Source organism: Phoxinus phoxinus (assembly GCF_949152265.1).
Source record: "Phoxinus phoxinus genome assembly, chromosome: 15".
Lineage (NCBI taxonomy): Eukaryota > Metazoa > Chordata > Actinopteri > Cypriniformes > Leuciscidae > Phoxinus > Phoxinus phoxinus.
Genome location: NC_136890.1, coordinates 18,737,111 through 18,757,276, shown reverse-complemented (window position 1 = coordinate 18,757,276; position 20,166 = coordinate 18,737,111). Strand labels below are relative to the sequence as shown.

The 20,166-nt window shown below is 36.8% G+C and overlaps 1 protein-coding gene across 3 annotated transcripts in view; it reads right to left on the bottom strand.

Moving 5' to 3' along the window:
- Positions 1–448: 448 nt before the first annotated feature.
- slc20a2 (solute carrier family 20 member 2) overlaps positions 449–20,166 on the bottom strand; it is a 40,714-nt gene continuing 20,996 nt past the window's right edge. For 2 of the 3 annotated variants that reach the window (XM_079636885.1, XM_079636886.1), the window contains exons 5-11: positions 19,888–19,984; positions 19,564–19,683; positions 17,143–17,352; positions 16,430–17,039; positions 14,603–14,788; positions 9,404–9,488; positions 449–4,619 (exon numbers count right to left, since the gene is read on the bottom strand). In XM_079636885.1, coding sequence (XP_079493011.1) covers positions 4,455–4,619; positions 9,404–9,488; positions 14,603–14,788; positions 16,430–17,039; positions 17,143–17,352; positions 19,564–19,683; positions 19,888–19,984 — 1,473 coding nt within the window. In that variant the 3' untranslated portion in view covers positions 449–4,454. The remainder of the gene's footprint in view (positions 4,620–9,403; positions 9,489–14,602; positions 14,789–16,429; positions 17,040–17,142; positions 17,353–19,563; positions 19,684–19,887; positions 19,985–20,166) is intronic. The other variant, XM_079636887.1, reaches the window with a different exon arrangement.

Sequence of the window (20,166 nt, the reverse complement as noted above, 5' to 3'; positions counted from 1 at the left end):
CACTCTGTAAAGTCTACTCCAGCACATCTCAAATACTTGAATGAATTTAGTGTTTGGACCTATTCATGTGTGAAAATGATTCTTCATGCTCCCTCCCAACCATTCTTTCAGTTTGAGCCTGATGAATCTTGACATTGTCATCCTGGAATATGGCCATGATGTGTCTTCCTACATGGTTGTTTAAAAAAGGAAAAGCTACACACTTCATCAGTTAGGTTTAGAAGAACTATTGCCACACATATAACATGCTAGAAACATAATAATCACTACAATAATGATCCAATCATAGACACTTAAGCATTTGCCAATTTTAATCCAAACAGCAACTTTTTTTTTTTTTTGGCTGGGCAGTGTGTTCATCCATATTAAGCTGGGTTGAGATAAAACATTTTAATCACACACTTCAACTTTAAAACATCAATCAACAAATGAAAACAGGAGATCGGAAGATTGTTATTCTTTGTAATTTTAATTCCCATAATTTAATTAGTTAAAATGCAGACAACTTTCACAAAAAAAGTTCCAAAAAGAAAGAATACAGCAATACAGTACATATGCAGAGAAGGGGGTTTGTTAAATCTAAAGCCCTGTCTTCAGATGGTACCAGACAGTTAACAGCATAGCATTCACTTCATCATGGAAATAGAGACGACACAGCAGGCAATCAGCAGGCCAGCAGAGGATTGGGCTACATTCTATTTTCAATTGCAGATAAGAACACGGAAACTTAAATGATATTAGTACACTACGGGAGAATGTCCCTATAGGCTGCCAAGGACGGTTATGAAACCATTTGGCATCACACCGGTTGAGGATATGGATGATTTTGTTTGCGCAACTCCTACCTTGTGATTTCTTTGGATATGTCCAATGATAAAATGTCCATTAAAAAAAGCACAAAATGGCACTGACGTTTTTTGATCTAGCATAGTAGTGGTTAAAATGACATTCTTTGTAACTCAGAACTAACTCTGTGGCCAAACTACTGCAGCCCGATGTTCAGTTACACAAATACCTGAACGCAGACAATTACGAAGTTCAACGCAACTTAAGTGCGCATCACATTTCCCGTGTTGCGCAAGGGGTGCTATAGTACGGAGCCCCTAAAGGGACATGGTGAAGGGAAAAAAAATCGGAGATGGGAGGAACAATTATGTCCATTTTTTTGCGTTCTCTTGTGAAATGTTCTCTTGTGAAATGTCTAAGGAACTTTGCATTCGTTCTCTTTGAGTTCTTTGCAAGCGAGCGCAAAGTTTCTTAGGGAAACGCAAAAGCATTGAAATATATTTTTTCCATCACCATATCGCTTCATGGGTTTCGTACTATAGTGGGAATTAGCGTAAATTGCTTTCAGATAAACTACTTTCTCGATAGAGCAACAGTTGGAAGTGAATTTAATTGAGAAATTTAGTTAAAGTCAATTTTATAGCAAATTACCTAATGAAATAACATTTGGTTTAATGTTAGATACACTTGAAAGCAACTAAATCACCGCCATAAGGCAACACAAGAGCGTCTGCATTCGTGTACTAGCGTAAAGAGTTTCTGGCTTTTTATTTTTACTGCGCATGTGAATGATTTCGCTGGTGTGCCGCTATAAAACAAACCAAGTGGTAGCAGAAAGGCTGATTATATCGCCAGTTTGCAGGTTAGTAAAACATTTCGCTGTGCCCCTGTCCGACTCTGAAGGTTGGTAACGCCACTGCTGGTGAAGGTCCGATTGACCACCGTCTGGCAGCTCAATATTGCATTTCAGGGAAACAAAATTACAAAGGTATTCAACCTTACTTCTCAAAAAATAATCATGAAAAACTGTTGAATTTTAACAACTCACAACCTCTTTCTCTCTCACGCAAGGGAGAGAGATGTCCCTGGGCAAGAAAAAACAATGGATATATGGAACCAATCCACATTACTAACCCCCGTCTTACTCTTTTGCGATAAAATCATCTTTAAGAAAATGTTCAGTGGTATTCAGCACTGAATTTTCTTATAATAGTTACTGGTACTTCCACATAATCTCTGCTCAGGAGCCCAGTTTACTCTCCATGTAAGAAGTCGCCACCTAGGTAAAACTTATATATGTAGAAAAATATAGTTTAATGAAATTTATATATCTATTCATTTCTTTTTTTCTTTTATCTTATCCACCATGTAAAGTTGTGTACTACATGTAGCAGTGTGTGTAACACAGGATCATGATGGATCACACTGCTAAAACACAAAATGACATGAAACACCTTTGCACTATGCCTGGTTATTTCATATTTAATTTGTGATTAATAGTTAGTTGATTGGCATATTTAGGCAACTGCAATGAGTTATTCTACAATATGATTACAATGTAAACACCACAGTACTGAAGTTACTGTATCCAACAAACAGTAAAGCACAACATTACAAGGCAAATGGCCATTTAAGCATAGATTTGTTCTTGATGAAAAATAAAAACAAAATTAATACACACACACACACACACACACACACAAAAAGAAACAGCAACACTTTGCATTGGTTCAAAGCCACACGTTTGTACAGTTTCCAAATCAGGTGACTATCCCGAGGCAGATTACAATGGTGTCTGACAAACATCTAAGCTCAGTTCAGCTGATGTAGCATGGTCATTTTTTTGGACGGAAATCATGAGACTTTTTGGTTTCTTGTGGTGACAGGGCCACAAATAGGTTGTTACATATTGACCTTTCATTATATGACACATTTTGTGTCTGAACCACATCTTGACCTAATGTTAAATAAGTTTCTCTTCTGATAAAGCTCAATGTGATATCAGTACTGAAGGCTTTATCAGTGAGGCTGAGTCAAGTAGCTGGATGCTGATATGAGATTCACCGATAGCCAGACCCAGCATCTAATACTGCCTCTCCAAACAACCATCTATGTGAACTGGTTAAATCTACGTTTGTGTGTTTGTGCTGGTTTTATGGGTTCACCCACGTGCCCGTTAGGGGATTTTGGCTGTTTCGGCACATACAGGCTTTTATATTGGCATCATCCATTGGGCTCGAAGAACATTTTATACTAGGGCATTTTATACTAGGGCTAGACTGAACTACTAGCATCCTTTATATACTTTCCGCAATACAGAGACAAACTGATCTCTTTAGTTAGGACATCATTTAGATTGTTGTAATTACAAACACTGTCAAAGAGTTTGGCAGTTAAACTTGACCATCAGAATCTTTGGCTATTTTCCAAAAAGGGAATAAAATCAAATGAGTTCAAATCACCTATTGATATGTATGGTTTTAAAAAAACATTTCATGCCTCAGATATGCTCCTTTATCCCCTCATTATTATGTTTTAATATCTTTAAAATGATGGAGAATTCCTAATATTTCACTGACATGGGAATCTTCTAGGTTAGTCGATTGGAGAAAAACTGGTAAATCGTTTATTTGAAGTTATTCTTGATATACCCTGACAGGATTATGAATGTAGCGTCTTGTCATAGGAAAGTAAATGTTTAATATTTGATCATTTTCATATGCTTGGAAGAGCATACGTTTCATGCAACTACCAAACCTGGTCTAAAGTCTCCTTATATGTAACAATATAAGACCTCGAAATAAGACATAACTAAAAATCTAAAATCCAAAGCTGAATATATACACAGTAGAAATTATAGTAGTATACATAGTTCAAAACATGATTTTGTCTTCACACCTTTTTTTTTTTTTTTTTTTTAAAGGTTTGAATGGTAACATATCGAAAAATAAATACAACAATAAAAGAACAGGGAATTCTTGCACATTATCCACTAGAAAAAGGATTAATCTTATAATATGTCATGTATTATGAGATCGCACAGTTTTGTCACTTGTCTTTTATGTGGCATAGAGGGTTGACTGAGGTATGATTTTAGCAATGCAGCTAACGTAGGTTTTGAACAGCAGGACGCTTCTCAGTGTCATTTACGCAGAAGTTTGATGGCAATAAAGGTGCGGTTAGAACACACCACACATGGCATATTTCAGAACATTACATTTAGAGGCCCAGGAATAGTTAACTATATTTTGTGCCAATATACTGTGAATTGTGCCATAAAAGTCCCATTCTTCATGTACTGATACTTTATGAGATTGGCAATTGTAACGGTCGCCTGTCCAGTTCTGTCTACTCCTTTTGAACATGTAGGACCTATTTTTTGGAACTTTGAAAATGTACCATTTCATATAACTGAGTCAAAGACCTTGCGGTTTATGGTAACATCTCAACAAAACAATAGAAAAATGAAACGGAAATAAATACTCTTGACAGGATTAAGGATATTTAAGTCAAAGGATTCTGGACGCTTTTCCAGGCAGCATTTGAAGACTCTCCCTACCCTCTGGTTGTCCCCTTATATCATGATATATATATTTTTTTCTGTCTCTGTTTCATTTTTTTCCATCATTACCCTCCTATACCTCCTTCTCTCTTCTCCAGTTCCCGTCTCAGACGTAAGGCAGTATGCCGTAGACGAACAGGGCCATGACAGCGGCGCTGAAGAGGCCTGCTACAGGGACAGTGACAAACCAGGCCAGGAAGATGTTCCGGAAGAGACGCCAGTCCACGGCCTTCTTCGAGCGGATCCAGCCCACCGCCACCACTGAGCCCACCTGCACCCACAGCAGAGGCTAAATCAGCAGTAGCACGATACACAAACATCACATGAAAGCAATAACACATGGATTTCATCTTTCAGATGGCGAACTAGGGATACAATATCTATGGAATGTATTTTGTTATTCCTCAAGGCTTTTTGAAGACCCCATGAAATCACAATCGTAGTTGTATGTCCTGTTGAATCAGGATGTTAGATTGATGCATTTGATAAAACATTTTTGGGTCAAAAGCGCTGGGGGTAGCATAGCTTAGAAATTGAGACATCTTGTTGTTAACAGACTGAAATATATCAAGATATATATAACAATATTTACTATACAGAAATTATGTTTAAAGGCATAGTTCGGCCAAAACAGAAAATTCTGTCATCATTTACTCACTCTCATGTCATTCCAAATCGGTAAGACTTTCGTTCATCTTCGAAACACAAATGCAGATGTTTTAATTCTCTCTCAGCATGTTTGTCACTTCAACCACGCACGTATACAAATACAGCATAAAAGTAATCCAGCAATTTAATCCAAGTCACTAAAGGCACGTGATTGCTTTATATGATGAACAGATTTAAATTAGGTTACATTTTGTTTTATTCATATATAAATTTGGTTTGTTCAATTATATTTTAATTGGGTTTTATGTATGTACACCTAACAACATATGTTGCCATGATGTTTGGAATGACTTATCGTGAGAGGAAAAAATAACATTTTAGTCGGATAACATCGGTTAATGGAAACGCCGTCATTTAGCAATCTTTAATCGACATTTAGGAATTATCGCAAAAGTTCTGCACAAATCTGTAATGGAAAACAGGCATGTCTTTAGCAAACAATGTTCAGAAAGAAAGCTAAAATTAATACTATATGGACCACATTTTATATCGCCACCACGAAAATATAGGGAATATTTGATATATATCGCACAATTATATATTATAGAGAGCATTTTACCAAACAAAAATGTTGGCGAAAGCTCTGACTAGCCAATGCATGAAAAAAAAAGCCAGAAAACACCAATTTTGATTTCATAGGGTCATGTGCTTAAATGTCTCCTGAACGCACTGACATAACAAAATACATGGATTTGATTATTCATTGTGCAAAGTACTGGGGGGCAGTGGTTAGTTAGAGGACACAAAGTCCCACAAGGTTTGAAACTAAGCTTTCTTTTCCTTTATAAAATCTGGGTCAATCCTCAGTAAATTACAATTAAGACCTAGAGTCCAGTGCTTTTAACAAAGCCATTATCCTGCGCTGCATTAGTCACGTTCTCTTGAATGCTTGAAAGATAAAGTCATGTCATGTCCTGCCTACCACAGGGCAGCGGGAGGAGTAACATTTCCATACATGCTGTGTGACTCAGGGGTTCTGGTGACAGGTGTTGTGCTAGATACAAGAGCGATCAGGCTGTTCTTATATGGTCAGTGTAACCGAAGCCTCCGTCACAGGGGGGACTAAATCTGGAGTAAAAGTCAACCCAAAGTCAACAACAGAGAATAAAAGACTTCAGGCCTTTAGTTCTCCCATGACTTTCTTCAACATTTAAACCCCTTGAACTACGCAAACTTCATGTGAGATGTAACCTGTGGGCCATGCAACTAATCCATGAATTCAAGACAAGCATCATGACCTTTCTGTGAATTTGGTGGTATCATTTGTTTAGCAAACAAGCAACTCATTTTTTTGAGGCTTTAATCAATATACACCTGATGAAGATGAGACTCCTCCACAGCTGACGTGTGTTTGTTCCGGTTTCAAAATGATGCAATATAGGTGGCTTTACTGCACACAACTCAATGTGAACGGCCTGGCCTGCCGATTCGAATACCCAAACTAGGGCTGTCAATCGATTAAAAAAAGAAAAAAAAATGATTAGAATAAACTTTATTAGAAATAAAACATTTAGAAAATTACATTTAAAAAAAGGGCTTAACCCCATAATGGGTAACAGGGTTGATAAAACTAAATGGAGCTGCTAGTCAATAGCAGTGTTATTGTTGACTTAAAACTAAAACTATGCAAACTCATTTTCAATATTGAAATAAAGTTTAAATCAAATATAAATATTAGACGAAAAGCTTAAACTTAAACATTTCTAAAGTAAAAAAAAATTACTAAAACAATCTAAAATGAAAATTGAAAAAATAAAAACTAATTCAAAATATTATTAACACAAATAATATAATAAATACTACAATAGTTTATAAATAATAGTACAATTATAGTAAAATAGTAAGTCAGTAGGGGCTAGATAGTTTGAGACCAAATGTTGTTTATATAATTTCCATAAATTCTGCATTTAAACTGTTGGATATATGTTGGGTATCGGGTTGAATTTAAGCGATTCTGATTCTGATCCTGCTTATCGATTCCCAGTTTCGATTCCAGTAAGGTAAAAACATTAAGTCAAACTTTTGGTCGCAGCAGATTTCCAAGAACAAAAATCATCAGCCTAAAGAACACTCACATTTTTCTATGGTTTTAACAAAAATAAAAGAAAACACTGGCGGGGAAAGAGTTAACATGTTAAATTGACAGCCCTAATCCAAACTGTTAACATGTTAAATTGACAGCCCTAATCCAAATTAGCCTCAATCCAGTTTTTAAAGCACTAGAAAAGAATGTAAAAGATGTTTATGAATCTGAATAGAGGTCATGGAGTAGAATGAAGCCAAACATGCTTAAAGCCCTTGAATTACAAAGCATCCCAGAGCGCCTACAAAAAGCACACGCAAGAGAATAGAGAATACATAGCTCATGTCCACTCCAGGGATTTGTAGCAACAAAAGTTTTGATTTTTGACTATAGGCGAGGTTGCTGGACTGTCAAGCTGAATGTGAACAGTTCAGGCTGTTGACCTATGGTAATGAGGAAAAATCAACTACTTTTAAATGGCATCACTGCAAGTGACATGGTGTGGTTAACACGTTTAGTGTCTCAACTACAATGTATGCACTACACAGTAACTTTAAAAAGCATACAGACTTACTACCTTTTCTTTAAAACAACTTAGTAGATGGAAAAAAGAATGAATCAATTAAGTGAATCAAAGCTGCAATCATGGAGTGACATGTTTTGCAGAGGTGAGCACTGATTGGCTGTTCGGTGATTATGCTAGTGAAGCTATGGGGTGGAGTTGAGCACTACCAAAGCTTCACTACTATACCAATACCTTGCAGTGGGTGGAGCTTATAGGAACGCCCATATTTGAGGCAACAAGCACGGTTAGAGCGCTCATTACTTCAATGCAAAATCCACTGTGACAAATGACAAGACAAAGACAAACAACAGATAAAATGTAAGAGACAGGCATAGCATGGAGCAAGACACCAGTGGCCCCGAGCATACGTGGACAAATACACAGCGACATGCCATGAGACAGATGAGCAGGGGACAAAGAGAGGATGTGGTGAAGCACAATCCTTAACACGATAAACCAATAAACACAAATCTGTGAAGAGAAGACAGAGTTATTTCATTCTGTATGCACCAAGGCCACGCGTGAGAGAAGAGGGAGCACTCGTCTTCATTTCTAAAGGGTTTGAGAGAGCCTTGATGAGAGGGTTCGTTGTCCCAGGATTGACATCAGTGACACTAAAGTTGATTTATAACCATCAGAAACAGTGACCAAGCCAATGACATCAGTAACTGGATGACTCACATCAGAGAACCTAGGATACCTGCCAGAGTAATCGTGACTAAAAATAATGCAACAAATGTCAGTAAAAAGCAGTGCTTAACCTTCAGAAAATGTTGCTCATCCACTTCAGGTGGTAAAACAACATATTATATGAGAAGCTTTATTTTATATTTGTTATATACGTTTTGGAGAATTTTTCAACATGTTACTAAAACATAGGTAATTTTGTCTAAATTATGTCTAACAATGCATATTTATGTGATTTATAAAAAAAAAATACATTTCATAATTTAAACGAATAATTTCAATAAGAATAAGACAATATTTGTTTGTAGTTATTGACCAAGTTATTTCAGTATTATTTATATACTATTATAGTATTTATATTTTCAGCTTTTCATTTTTAGTTTATGTTATTTTATGCTTTTGTTTTATATTTTTTATTTAAAATATTTGGTTAATACATTTTTATTTCGTTTTAGTCAATTTAGTATTTCAACTTAAACTCTTATTTCAGTTAGTTCCCGAGACAACATTTCTAATATTAAGTTTAAGTATTAAAGATTTCAGTTAACATAGGCTATTTTTAATAGTTTGAGTTAAATAACAACACTGATTATTGATCAACTTACATTTCCCATTAATAAAAGAAAAGTATTGAAACAAATTTTTCTTACAGTACCTTAACTTTAATAACAGGGTACAATGGAGGAATGCAAATCAACAATAAAAGTCTAATTTAAATTTTCTGAATTATTTATGCTTGTGGTTATTAAAGCTAAATAAGAATTTTCTAAAATGAATTATAATTGTAAAACTGTATCATTGTATGATTTAAAAGGTTAATATATACAGGATTAATTTTGAAACTCATACCATGTTCGTTTTATGTTATCGAATAGTTCATTTTCTAAGTACAAGTGATTAGTGTGTTTATTGTAGCTGGACAGCACGCTATTTGTGGATAGGGTGTCAAGTGTTGCTGTTCATCATTATTTGTGATTCACAACAGCATCATATGCTGAAAGCTGTTTTCGGCAGCTCTTGTTCCCTGTACAAACAGACAGTTCCCTCCTCTCTCCGGTGGCGTGCACACAATAACCTGAGGGGGCCAGCTGGGGTCTGACCCGATCTTTACCTTGCAGTGTGTCGTACTGATTGGAAGTCCGATATTGGACGCCAAAACAACAGTGAGCGCAGAGGCCAGCTCAATAGTGAATCCACTGCGGGGGGAGGGCAACAGAACACAACTTTATACAGTTACACCTGCAGTTAAACCAGTTATGACAATGCATGCCACTGAGAAAGGCTGGTACACACGTACAGCACGCAGGTCTAGAGGAGCAGAAACATTTGAACAGGCATGCAAGAAGTCCAGGAGGAGATGAAGGTGGTGTAGTGACAAGAAAACAGGGTTGACAAGTTTTGTGTGAGTATTTGCCTATGAAATGTGTGCGTGAGGGAGAGTAAGCGTGTGTGCAAGCATGCAGGTGGAAACAGCGGCAGCCTTGTGCTGATTACGGTTGTGCTGAAATTGTGCTGATAAACTCTCCTGTGGCCTCTTAAAACACACACAGACAGCAGGAACAAGTGATACACATACAGCAGGAACAAGTGAAGTATGCACTGTGCACAAACAAGCAGACAAACCATCCACAAAATCATGCAAACCCATCTAAACAGAAAGTTTTGAGATAATGCATATTGCATGAAGTGCACTATCTCCTTACATTATCCCCTGGGTAAAGTGCCCCTATTATGCGCTTTCGGATATTACCTGTCATGCAGTGTGTACTATTGCTGTTTGCGAATGTAAAAGGTCTGCAAAGTTTCAGCGAGCAAATAAATGGAGTCATTGTCTCCCAAAAGAAAGAACCGATTCTGAACTGCATGAAACGCGTTATCAGTAATTACAGTCTTAAATCCTGCACAAATCTATTTAGGTTTGTAACAAATTTGCATAATGCCAGCCTATGGACTTCAATGTCTACCCACGAACCATGATCTACTCTGATCTGCCCTCAAACACAACTGTAATAGATTTAACAGGGAAATAATATGTAATTTTACTGTAAAATACTGTTAGTGTACAGATTTTGGATTTAAGATTTTTACCGTAAATTTAAGTCCCATAAAACCTAAAATGTTGCTACCATATTTTTACAGTAAAGTACTTGCGACCACAGCTGCTGTTTTTTTTAGCTTACTTTTAAGTTAAATCCAGTAAAACCTAAAAGGTTGCTACTGTATTTTTTACAATAAAGTACAGGCAAATACAGATTATGTTTCTTTTACTGTACATTTAAGTCCTGTTGATGTCTTTTTTCACCCGTAAGTTCATCTCCAGTAAAACCTAAAAGGTTGCTAGCATTTATTTTAAGCTGCCGTTTTTTACCGTAAATTTCAAGGATTTTTTTTCAGTGTAGTTGTAGCTGAGGTCTGAAAGAGCTTGGTTCATGTTATCAATAGGTCAAGAAGATGCTGTTTGAAAAAAGCAAATCCACTTTGCATGCGCTTCCAAAGCACAAGAACTCGCACTCAAATTGATACGGTAATACCAACACTATTATTACTGTCCTTATCACACTGTGTATACAAATGCTGAAATTCAGATAGGGCATTTCGTTTCTGACACGTGCTGTAAACGGTAGACCAATGGCAGATGGTAGACTGGGCCATCTGACCAATCAGAGCAGAGTGGGTTCACGAAAAGAAGAGGCTTAGAGAATCCTTTATTGAACCGTTTCAGACACTGAGAAAAGAGGTGGTGCTGCAATGTATATTATGAGAAAATGAAAGTGTTTGTATCCTTGGATGCATGTAAACCTATTGAAGGAGACCTCCAAAACAACATTACGAACCTTTTTAATAGCATAATAGGGGACACTTAAACAAAAAAAACCTTCTTCCTGTCAACAAACATCAAAGCCAAGGAGCAACCTGACAGATGCTGAGGTCATGCTGATTGTTATTTTTGTGAGCTATGCGAGGGAACATGGCCACCTGATCCACACTCACTCAGTATAGACTGGATTGTCATGCAGGATTATAGAGTGACCCTTCAGTGTGAAACAACTACAGGCACAAACACATATTTCCAGAAACTGCTTATTTGCGAGCATTTCAATACCGTATAATTTACAAATAATAAGACGACTTTAATTCTAAAAATGACACAATCCCAATTAAGTTTCATGAATTTTGTTTGTCTACTTTTTTAAATTATCTTTTTTTTAATTAAAATACTATATTAATGCTACATAATTAGCAACCATGTTTCATTATTCAAGTAGTTTTTCAATGTAAATAAATAGGATTTTTTTTCACTAGAATTCCTGTCACTTAAAATATTAGAGAAAAAGGCAGAACATTTAATAACAAATTAGTTGATATAGAAAAAAACCCAAATGTATCAGGTTTAATTGCATCTAAGGCAGTGTTATTTTAGCATCACTGTTATAGGTTCTATTTTTTATTAGTTTTTATTTTATATTTTCTTTTTTCATTTTAGTTAACGTTTTAGTTTATTAGTTTTTTTTATATGTCCATTGAGTTTTTATTTTTTGGTATATCAAGTTAAGCTAAATGAAAATGAGAAATATTTCCTTTGCAACTACCGGTAGCTAAAATAAAATAGCTTTCAGTTTATAAAGTTTCTTTTATTTCAAGTAACAAGTTTAAAAATATTTAGAGTTTCAGTTTTAGTTAACTACAATAACCCTGATCTAAAAAATTAAAAATTAAGTGATGATGGACATACAGTATTGACAGTAAAAAAAGTAATGTTCACCATTCACGGTAGCGAGATTCTCGTGGAGAACAATAATTAAAATAATTTCTAAATATAATACTTTAAAAATGTAGTATACTATTTTGGAGCTTAGAAGTTATTGGTAAGTAGTAGTCAACAGAAAAATATTATTAAAATAATTTGCCTAGTTTCAAAGCCTCATTTAAAATAGTCATCTTTGTTTTCGGTTTTTGGCAGAATGTGTCCAGAAATTTTAAGTTTTGAGCAAGTTACATTTCAGTGTATCAGTGTATAGTAATCACAATTTCTTAACAAGCATCCTTATAAAAATGATCTGCAGCTCATTTTCTCAGTACAATGATGAGATTTTTAATAGGGTAAAATGTTTTGTTTTTATTATGAACCTGAGCTCATTTGTTTTTGACAGTTTGTCTTGTTACTATGAGAACGCAAGGTCGCCGAGGCCGTGTACACAAGTGTCTTGCTAAATAAAGCAAGGCGGTTCTGAGTGAAGGGTGTAAAACAGTGACCGCTCTCTTTAACTGCCTTTATTCTAAAGTGTGTTTAAAATTTAAATTACGGTCATTCTGCGGTGATATTTAACCGGATTTGTGGTGGCAACACAAAGAGGGATTGAGGGCAAGTACCCAAACGAGAGAGGAGAAAAGCCGATATACTGAACTAATCTAGCAAGATTTCAATATCAGATAAACTGTTGTGACCCTGCTGCCAAAGCACATGCTCCGTTTCTGTAGTCTACAATTACACCCTTCATGCTTTAGGAAAAGAGGAAGGTTTCAGTTCTGTCAGATTTTTACACCAAAACTGGTCCTCCCCTTCTGCTATTTTCCACTTGCTACAGGAAAAGATGGACAGCTTTTGTGTTGTCAGAAATAAATAAAACATGGGGGAAAATGGTGTGTTTTTGGCATTGGTTTAACATAGGAGGACATTTACATTAAGCCTGCTGTATACTGTACAAATTTTCTGTCCTGTCTAATTGCTGCTTGTTAGAAGAATACTTAATATAAACCCAGTGAGATCCTGGGTGAAATTACAAAATGGCGTAAAGGGATAGATCACCCAAAAGTGAAAATTACCACATGATTTACTCACCATCAAGCCATCCTATAGGTGTATATGACTTTCTTCTTTCAGACTAACCAAATCTGAGTTATATTAACAAATATCCTGGCTCTTCCCAGCTATGGCAGTGAATGGAGGATGAGATTTTGAAGCCCAAAAAAGCACATCCTTCCATCATTAAAGTAATCCACATGGCTCCTGGGGGTTATAAAAGGCCTTCTGAAGTGAAGCGATGCGTTTGTGTAAGAAAAATATCCATATTTAAAACTTTAAAAACTAAAATGACTAGTTTCTGACAGACGGCCGTAGGTCGATTTAAAGCGAAAGAGTAACCACTGACCTGACGTATTGACAAACGCGGAAGCGCAGAGGAGCACATCGCGTCAAGTGTTACTCTTGTCTGTCGGTAGCTAGTTTTTTATTTTTTTAAGTTTTAAATATGGATATTTTTCTTACACAAACACATTGCTTCGCTTCAGAAGGTCTTTATTATCCCCCCGGAGCCGTATGGATTACTTTAATGATGGTTGGATGGTTGGATTCAGTCATCAGGGCCAGCGGGGCAATTGCACAGGGCACCAGACAACGCCGCACCATGACGCGCACGAGTGTCTCAAACTTGTGAAGAACTATCTGCGGCTACGTTTACACGCAACCAAATAATCCATTAGTAATAGTAATCGGATTGACGGCTCAATCAAACCGAAGGGAGGGGCATTTTTACTGCACATAAATATAAGCAGCACGGCAAAACAGTTAATATGCTCATTGTCTCCAAATTATGACCAGAGACGGACATTAAGTCTGCTGTTTAAAAAGAATAAAGAACCAATGTAGGAGAATAGTTATTATGCGCAAACAACGGGAAACTCTGTATATTTGTGCAGTGTGTGCAAAATCAATTCCGATTTGCTGGTGACATATAAACGCACATCAACCCGAGCACTTCATTTAGTGTTCATGTAAACATTACGTTTGGACTCAATCGGAATAAATTAAGTCAGATTGAAACAAAAGGTGTGCATGTTAACATGTCACAAGATCGTTTGAATTTGGCCCAGATTTCGATTGAGCACCAATTCTGTCTTTTAAATGGTGAGTCAACTGTAGTAATTCATTACAACAGTCTAAAGTCAACAGTATGTGTATTAGAAAATTGGTATTTTTTCTCTGAAAAATTTGAACGTAGGGGGCGGCATATTCCTATTTTGCCCAGAGCTCTGGATTGTCTACCCCCGGCCCTGACTGTCATTATAAAGCTTGGAAGAGCCAGGATCTTTTTTAATATAACTCCAATTGTATTCGTCAGAAAGAAGAAACTCATATACACCTAGGATAGCTTGAGGGTGAGTAAATCATGGGGTAATTTTAATCTTTGGGTGAACTATCCCTTTAGGAAGACTTCTTACACAGCTAACCATCACATCTGCATGCAACAGAAGCCCACACACCAATCATCATGCACAAATGTCATGCTCTCTGCCAAAAAGCTGATCTCACCTGGAGGGGGTGATGGGAGTGAGGTCTTTGCCCATTGTTTGAATGACACGTCGACCCCAAACCCACAATCCAGCACAGATTCCCAAGCCGCCATAGAACAGCAGCCAGATCGGTGTGGCCGCTTCCTGCATCACCCCACCCTGGTCGTATATCAGCCACAGGGCCACCAAAGGACCAATTGCATTACTGCAGAAAAGACAAAACAAACATGTTCACAGGGGAACATTTCTACAATGAGGATACAAACTGTATGGAGATCAAGCCATGTGGTCTATAAATCAACATTGCTTAACTCTGCTTCTCATTATTACTTTTTTTAACAAGTACCTACAGTTCAAGTTTGGGTTGGTAAGATTTTTGTAACATTATTATTGTCATTGCTGTCAGTGGATTGATTTAATGTGTCTATAATTTCAATGTCCTCTACAGCATCATAATATTTTGTGCTAGCAGAGGTGGTAATTTTTTTTATAAATTAATTTGCCCCCCAAAACTAGTAATAATTCAAAAGTATATGAATGCATGTATATATACTGTACACACACAAACACACACACACACACACACACAGTACAGGTCAAAAGTTTAGAAACATTACTATTTTTTATGTTTCTGAAAGAAGTCTCTTATGCTCATCAAGTAAGCATTTATTTGATCAAAAATACAGAAAAATAATAATATTGTGTAATATACAATGTGAAATAATAGTTTTCTATTTGAATACACTAAAATATAGTTTATTTCTGTGATGCAAAGCTGCATTTTCATCAGCCATTATTCCAGTCTTCAGTGTCACATGATCCTTCAGAAATACTTTTAATATGCTGATTTATTATAAAATTTGGAAACAGTTGTGCTGCTTAAAGGGATAGTTCACTTTAAAATGAAAATTCTGTCATCATATACTCACCCTCAAGTTGTTTCAAACCTGTATTAATTTATTTCTTCTGCTGAACACAAAGAAAGATATTTTGAAGAATGTCAGTAACCAAACAGTAGTCTGTACCCATTGACTTCCATAGTAGGAAAAAAAAATACTATGGAAGTCAATGGGTACAGACTACTGTTTGGTTACTGACATTCTTCAAAATATCTTTCTTTGTGTTCAGCAGAAGAAATAAATTAATACAGGTTTGAAACAACTTGAGGGTGAGTAAATGATGACAGAATTTTCATTTTAAAGTGAACTATCCCTTTAATTTTTTTTTTATAACCTGTGATACTTTTTTCAGGATTCTTTGATGAATAAAAAGTTTTAAAAAAGAACAGCATTTATTTAAAATAGAAATCTTTTGTAACAATATACACTACCGTTCAAAAGTTTGGAGTCAGTCATTTCTTTTTGAAGAAATGTAATACTTTCACAATATTACAGTTTTTCCTGTATTTTTTTATCAAAATAAATGCAGGCTTGATGAGCATAAGAGACTTCTTTCAAAAACATTAAAATGAGTAATGTTTCCAAACTTTTGACCGGTACTCTCTATATATGAGATGTTAACCGTTTAAGTGATTAAGCAGCTGAAGTTAGCCTGAACACATTGCCACGTCTCACGTCTTAACAGTCTGGGTGTGTGCCAAATCATCTGTAGAGCCGTGAACCAGTGGGACTCAACTGAGGGCTTGTTCTCAGGACACACTAATGCTGTGGAATGTGAAAAAACTATGCAAATACAGTAGACCTTATTCTGAACTCGCTAATCACAAAGCATACTAAAAAGAAAAATCACTAAAGTTTCTCAAAAGCATACTGAAACATAAGAAACACCTGTCGTAGGGAAAAAAAAATCTTGGTTTTGAAACCAAAAACTACATCAAGTGGCATACCTGACATCATTCCCCCCGTGCGCAAACGATCCGAAACAGGCGGTGAGGATTTGCAGGAAGTGGAAGAGCAGGTAGACTTGAGCATTGTCCTTCTCCTCCTTTTCCTCATCAATGCAGTCCTCCAGCACACCTTCAGCAGGGGCAAGGGGCTCCCTTTTATCGGCTGCCAACTTCACATCCACATCACCTTCCTCTGCTTCAATCTCGGCCTCCGCGACCGCGTTACAGTAGCTGGAGTAGCTGTCATACCGCAATCGCTTCTTGGAATAGAAGACGCTGTCGCCCACTAGCTTCTCGCTGTCCTCTGGAGGAGGGGCGCTGGACTCTGACCGTATCAGGGGTTGCATAGGCATGCCGCAGATGGCCGCTGTGTAGCACGTGTAGCTGTTGTTGCGGCGAAGGTGACGGTAGTTGTTGTCAGTACGCGAGCCGCTGCGCTCGTCCTCCAGGCGGCCCAGGTGGATCTTGTGTAGGAGGTCTTTGTAAAGACCAGAGTCCTTGTGAACAGTGTGATAGACCTGGCCGTCGCTGCGCATGTGTCCGTCAAAGCTGAATCCCCCATTGGACACGGGTGACTTGAGGCAGCCGTTGGTCATGGAGTTGGTACGACCTGACATGAAACAAACGAAATAAACAAACATATCAGGTCAGGGCAAGACATTTTTTTCAGATGGAACCCATTGAAAACAAGATAACCACATCCATTCACGTACCATACACTCTGCCGTTGGGCAGAACAGTGCCTCCATTAGCCAGGCTGTTCAGCTCCCCTGTGGACTCCTCTGTCAAGGGCAGCACAGCATCACTGCTGTTTTTCGCACCTGGGAGCTCTTTAAAAACGGGGGCTTCCTCTTCCTCCTCTGGAATTTTATCCAAACTCTCATCAGAGATGCGGGAAAGAGCATGCTCTTTCTTCAGGCGACCTGTTTAGGGGGGAAAAAGTGGGAAATTATTTAAAAGAAAGGTATGAAAATTAGGTAGGGATGCACAATATATTGGTTAACGCCCAATATTAGAGTTTTTTTTAATGATCGTATCCATATTGGATATTTGTTTTGCATGCTCATTTCCCTTGTTACATTTACATTACCTTTGTAATCATCTAACACTCACTGAAAGTAACGTATTTTGAAACATTTAAAGTTGTTTTCATCATCTAACACATGCTGTAACTAATATTTCAAAGCAACTTATATAATGCACATCACATTTAGATTTGTGCTGCTGAATGAGAAAGGTATGCAAGCCCAAGTTTATTTGTATAGCGCACATCCCAAATGCTGGTAGTTGCAGTTTTGCTTTAAATAAATGTGTGTGTCTAGGCTTGTCATTTATAAAAAATGTTTATTAGAATTAATGTCTCTATAATTTATTTGTTTAATACCTACTTAATATTTGTCATTCCTTTTCTGTTCTGAATACCGTTAAATGTAAATGTAAATTTGTTGTGGAGTAAGGGGAACTAAAATGCATGTATATAGTTTCTATAATGTTTGTAAAAAAAAAAACATTTTACATTATTTCTGAATGTTATAATAAAATGTGGATTATATACTGATGTGACTTATCAGTTGTGTTTTTTCCTCTTAATGCATTTTTAACCGGGTGTGGCAAGTCAGATGTGACTAATTTTCTAGAAAATACGGTAATCTTTCAAAACAATAATATCTTTTTAAATATTTGAAATAATAATATCAACAAAAATATGATTACAACTTAAAATAACTGTTTACTATTTTTAAAATATATTTAAAATATATTCCTGAGATATCAAAGGTGACCATGATCACATAATCATTCAGAAATCGTTGCTGATTTGGTGCACAAGAATCATTTGTTAAAATCATAATTTTGTTCAAAACAGATTGTGCTGCTTAATATTTTTGTGGAATTCATGATACAGGTTTTCAGGATTCTTTAAAAAGTGACAGTAAAGACACTTATAATGTTACAAAAGATTTATATTTCAAATAAATGCTGTTTTTTTTACTTTTCTATTCATAAATTGAATGCATCCTTGTAAATTCTTTCAAAAACCAAAAATCCTACTGACCCCAAACCTTTTAATTGTAGTCTTATTTAGACAAAATCGTATCGAATATTCGCTTATGGGCATCGGCCAGAATTTGAATATCAGTGCATCCCTAATCAACAGAAATGTTCTTTGCCGGACAGACGGGGAGGGGGGAGTAAGCAAGCTTTGTGAAACTGGTGAAAAGCTGAAAATTAAAAGCAGCATTTACAAGATTACAGTGAGAAAAACGAGCAAGCAAACATAATCACTGATAAACATGGATAATCCATGCGTGAAAAACTGTGATATCGGTATGATTACAAACCGGCTCTTTTAAATCGAGCAGTGATAATGTACAACAAGCACTTTATATTAGCGGCCCTCATATTTAATGCTAATTTGCTCTTTACTCATATAGAATTGATCCTTCTTAAAAGCTTAATAAATCAGATTTTAGCATGTGATCTCACATGGGAAACCACACTATGAAATAGACCCTTGATCTGAAAACAAATTCAATAAAGCATGCATCAATTCAACAAAGCGCTGATCCTTGAGTGAAAGCAGTGCTTTAACATTACATTTCATTAGTGAGTCATTTCATTAAGGCACTTCTCGCAATCAAAACACGTGGGCAGCCAATCTTGCATTGAGAAGGGCACAGCGACTGAACAAGGTCCGTGTGACTCATCTGAAAAAATGGTGTTGTTTTCAAATAAACAGCTTCAGTTTATTTGCTTTTCATCAGTCGAACGCAACATGGGCCCACAAGCCAGAGCCAGCAAAAGAGAGTCTTTACATTACAGAGCGCCCCAGCAGAGCAGCAGATGTTAGGCAATTCCTTCCCCTCCTGATCTGGTGAAGATACCTCATGCTGAGTCACATCTTTGACTTTTTCCAAAGCTAGATTAGAAATAACATCTAACTTAATGGCCAGATGTCAAGTGCACAAACATGTGGAACACACAATTTCTGCAAATGTAGTTAGTAACTGTCCTCAGATAATTGATTCCTAATCGGGAAAAGAAATGGAACATTTAGGACAAACGGAACAGAGATCTAACACAGACACTTAAAGCCACTAGTCTGCGGGAGGGAAAAGGAAAAGGACAGTACGTACTTGCTATTTTTCTTCTCATCCACGGGCAAACAAAAAACCAGACCACACCGGCACATACCACAGCGCCAGCCAAGGTAATGAGGGCAATAGCCCAGACGGGGAGCATCTCCAAGCCCAGTACTGCACAAAAACGAAAGAGCATTACACGGTCACACGCATAATTCAACTTTGCTGTGAGATTTATAAACAATCAAGTGAATATATTCTGAAAGAAAATGCATTTTATGTGGGAAGCTATCTCAAGACAATGTGGCCTTTTTAATGACACTAAGTCAGTGACAACAAGTCTCTCGGGTGAATGTGACACATCACAGACTGACTTACAGGGAGCGCCAGTGTACATGATGGAGAAGGTGTTGATTCCGATGGTCGAAGCGTAGAAGAGGGGCAAAGCGCGGAGACCATTGGGAACAGGGTCATCCTGTAATGGACAGATCGCAGAAAGAGCTTCAACTCTGTATAAAACTACATGTTATGAACAAAGACAACACATTTCCAAAGTTACATTTATTGCTCATTTCTTTTGTTTATACATTAAAGTCACTGTCATTCTTAAATAAAAATTAGTTGCAATATTTTTTAGCTTAAAAGAACCACTCCATT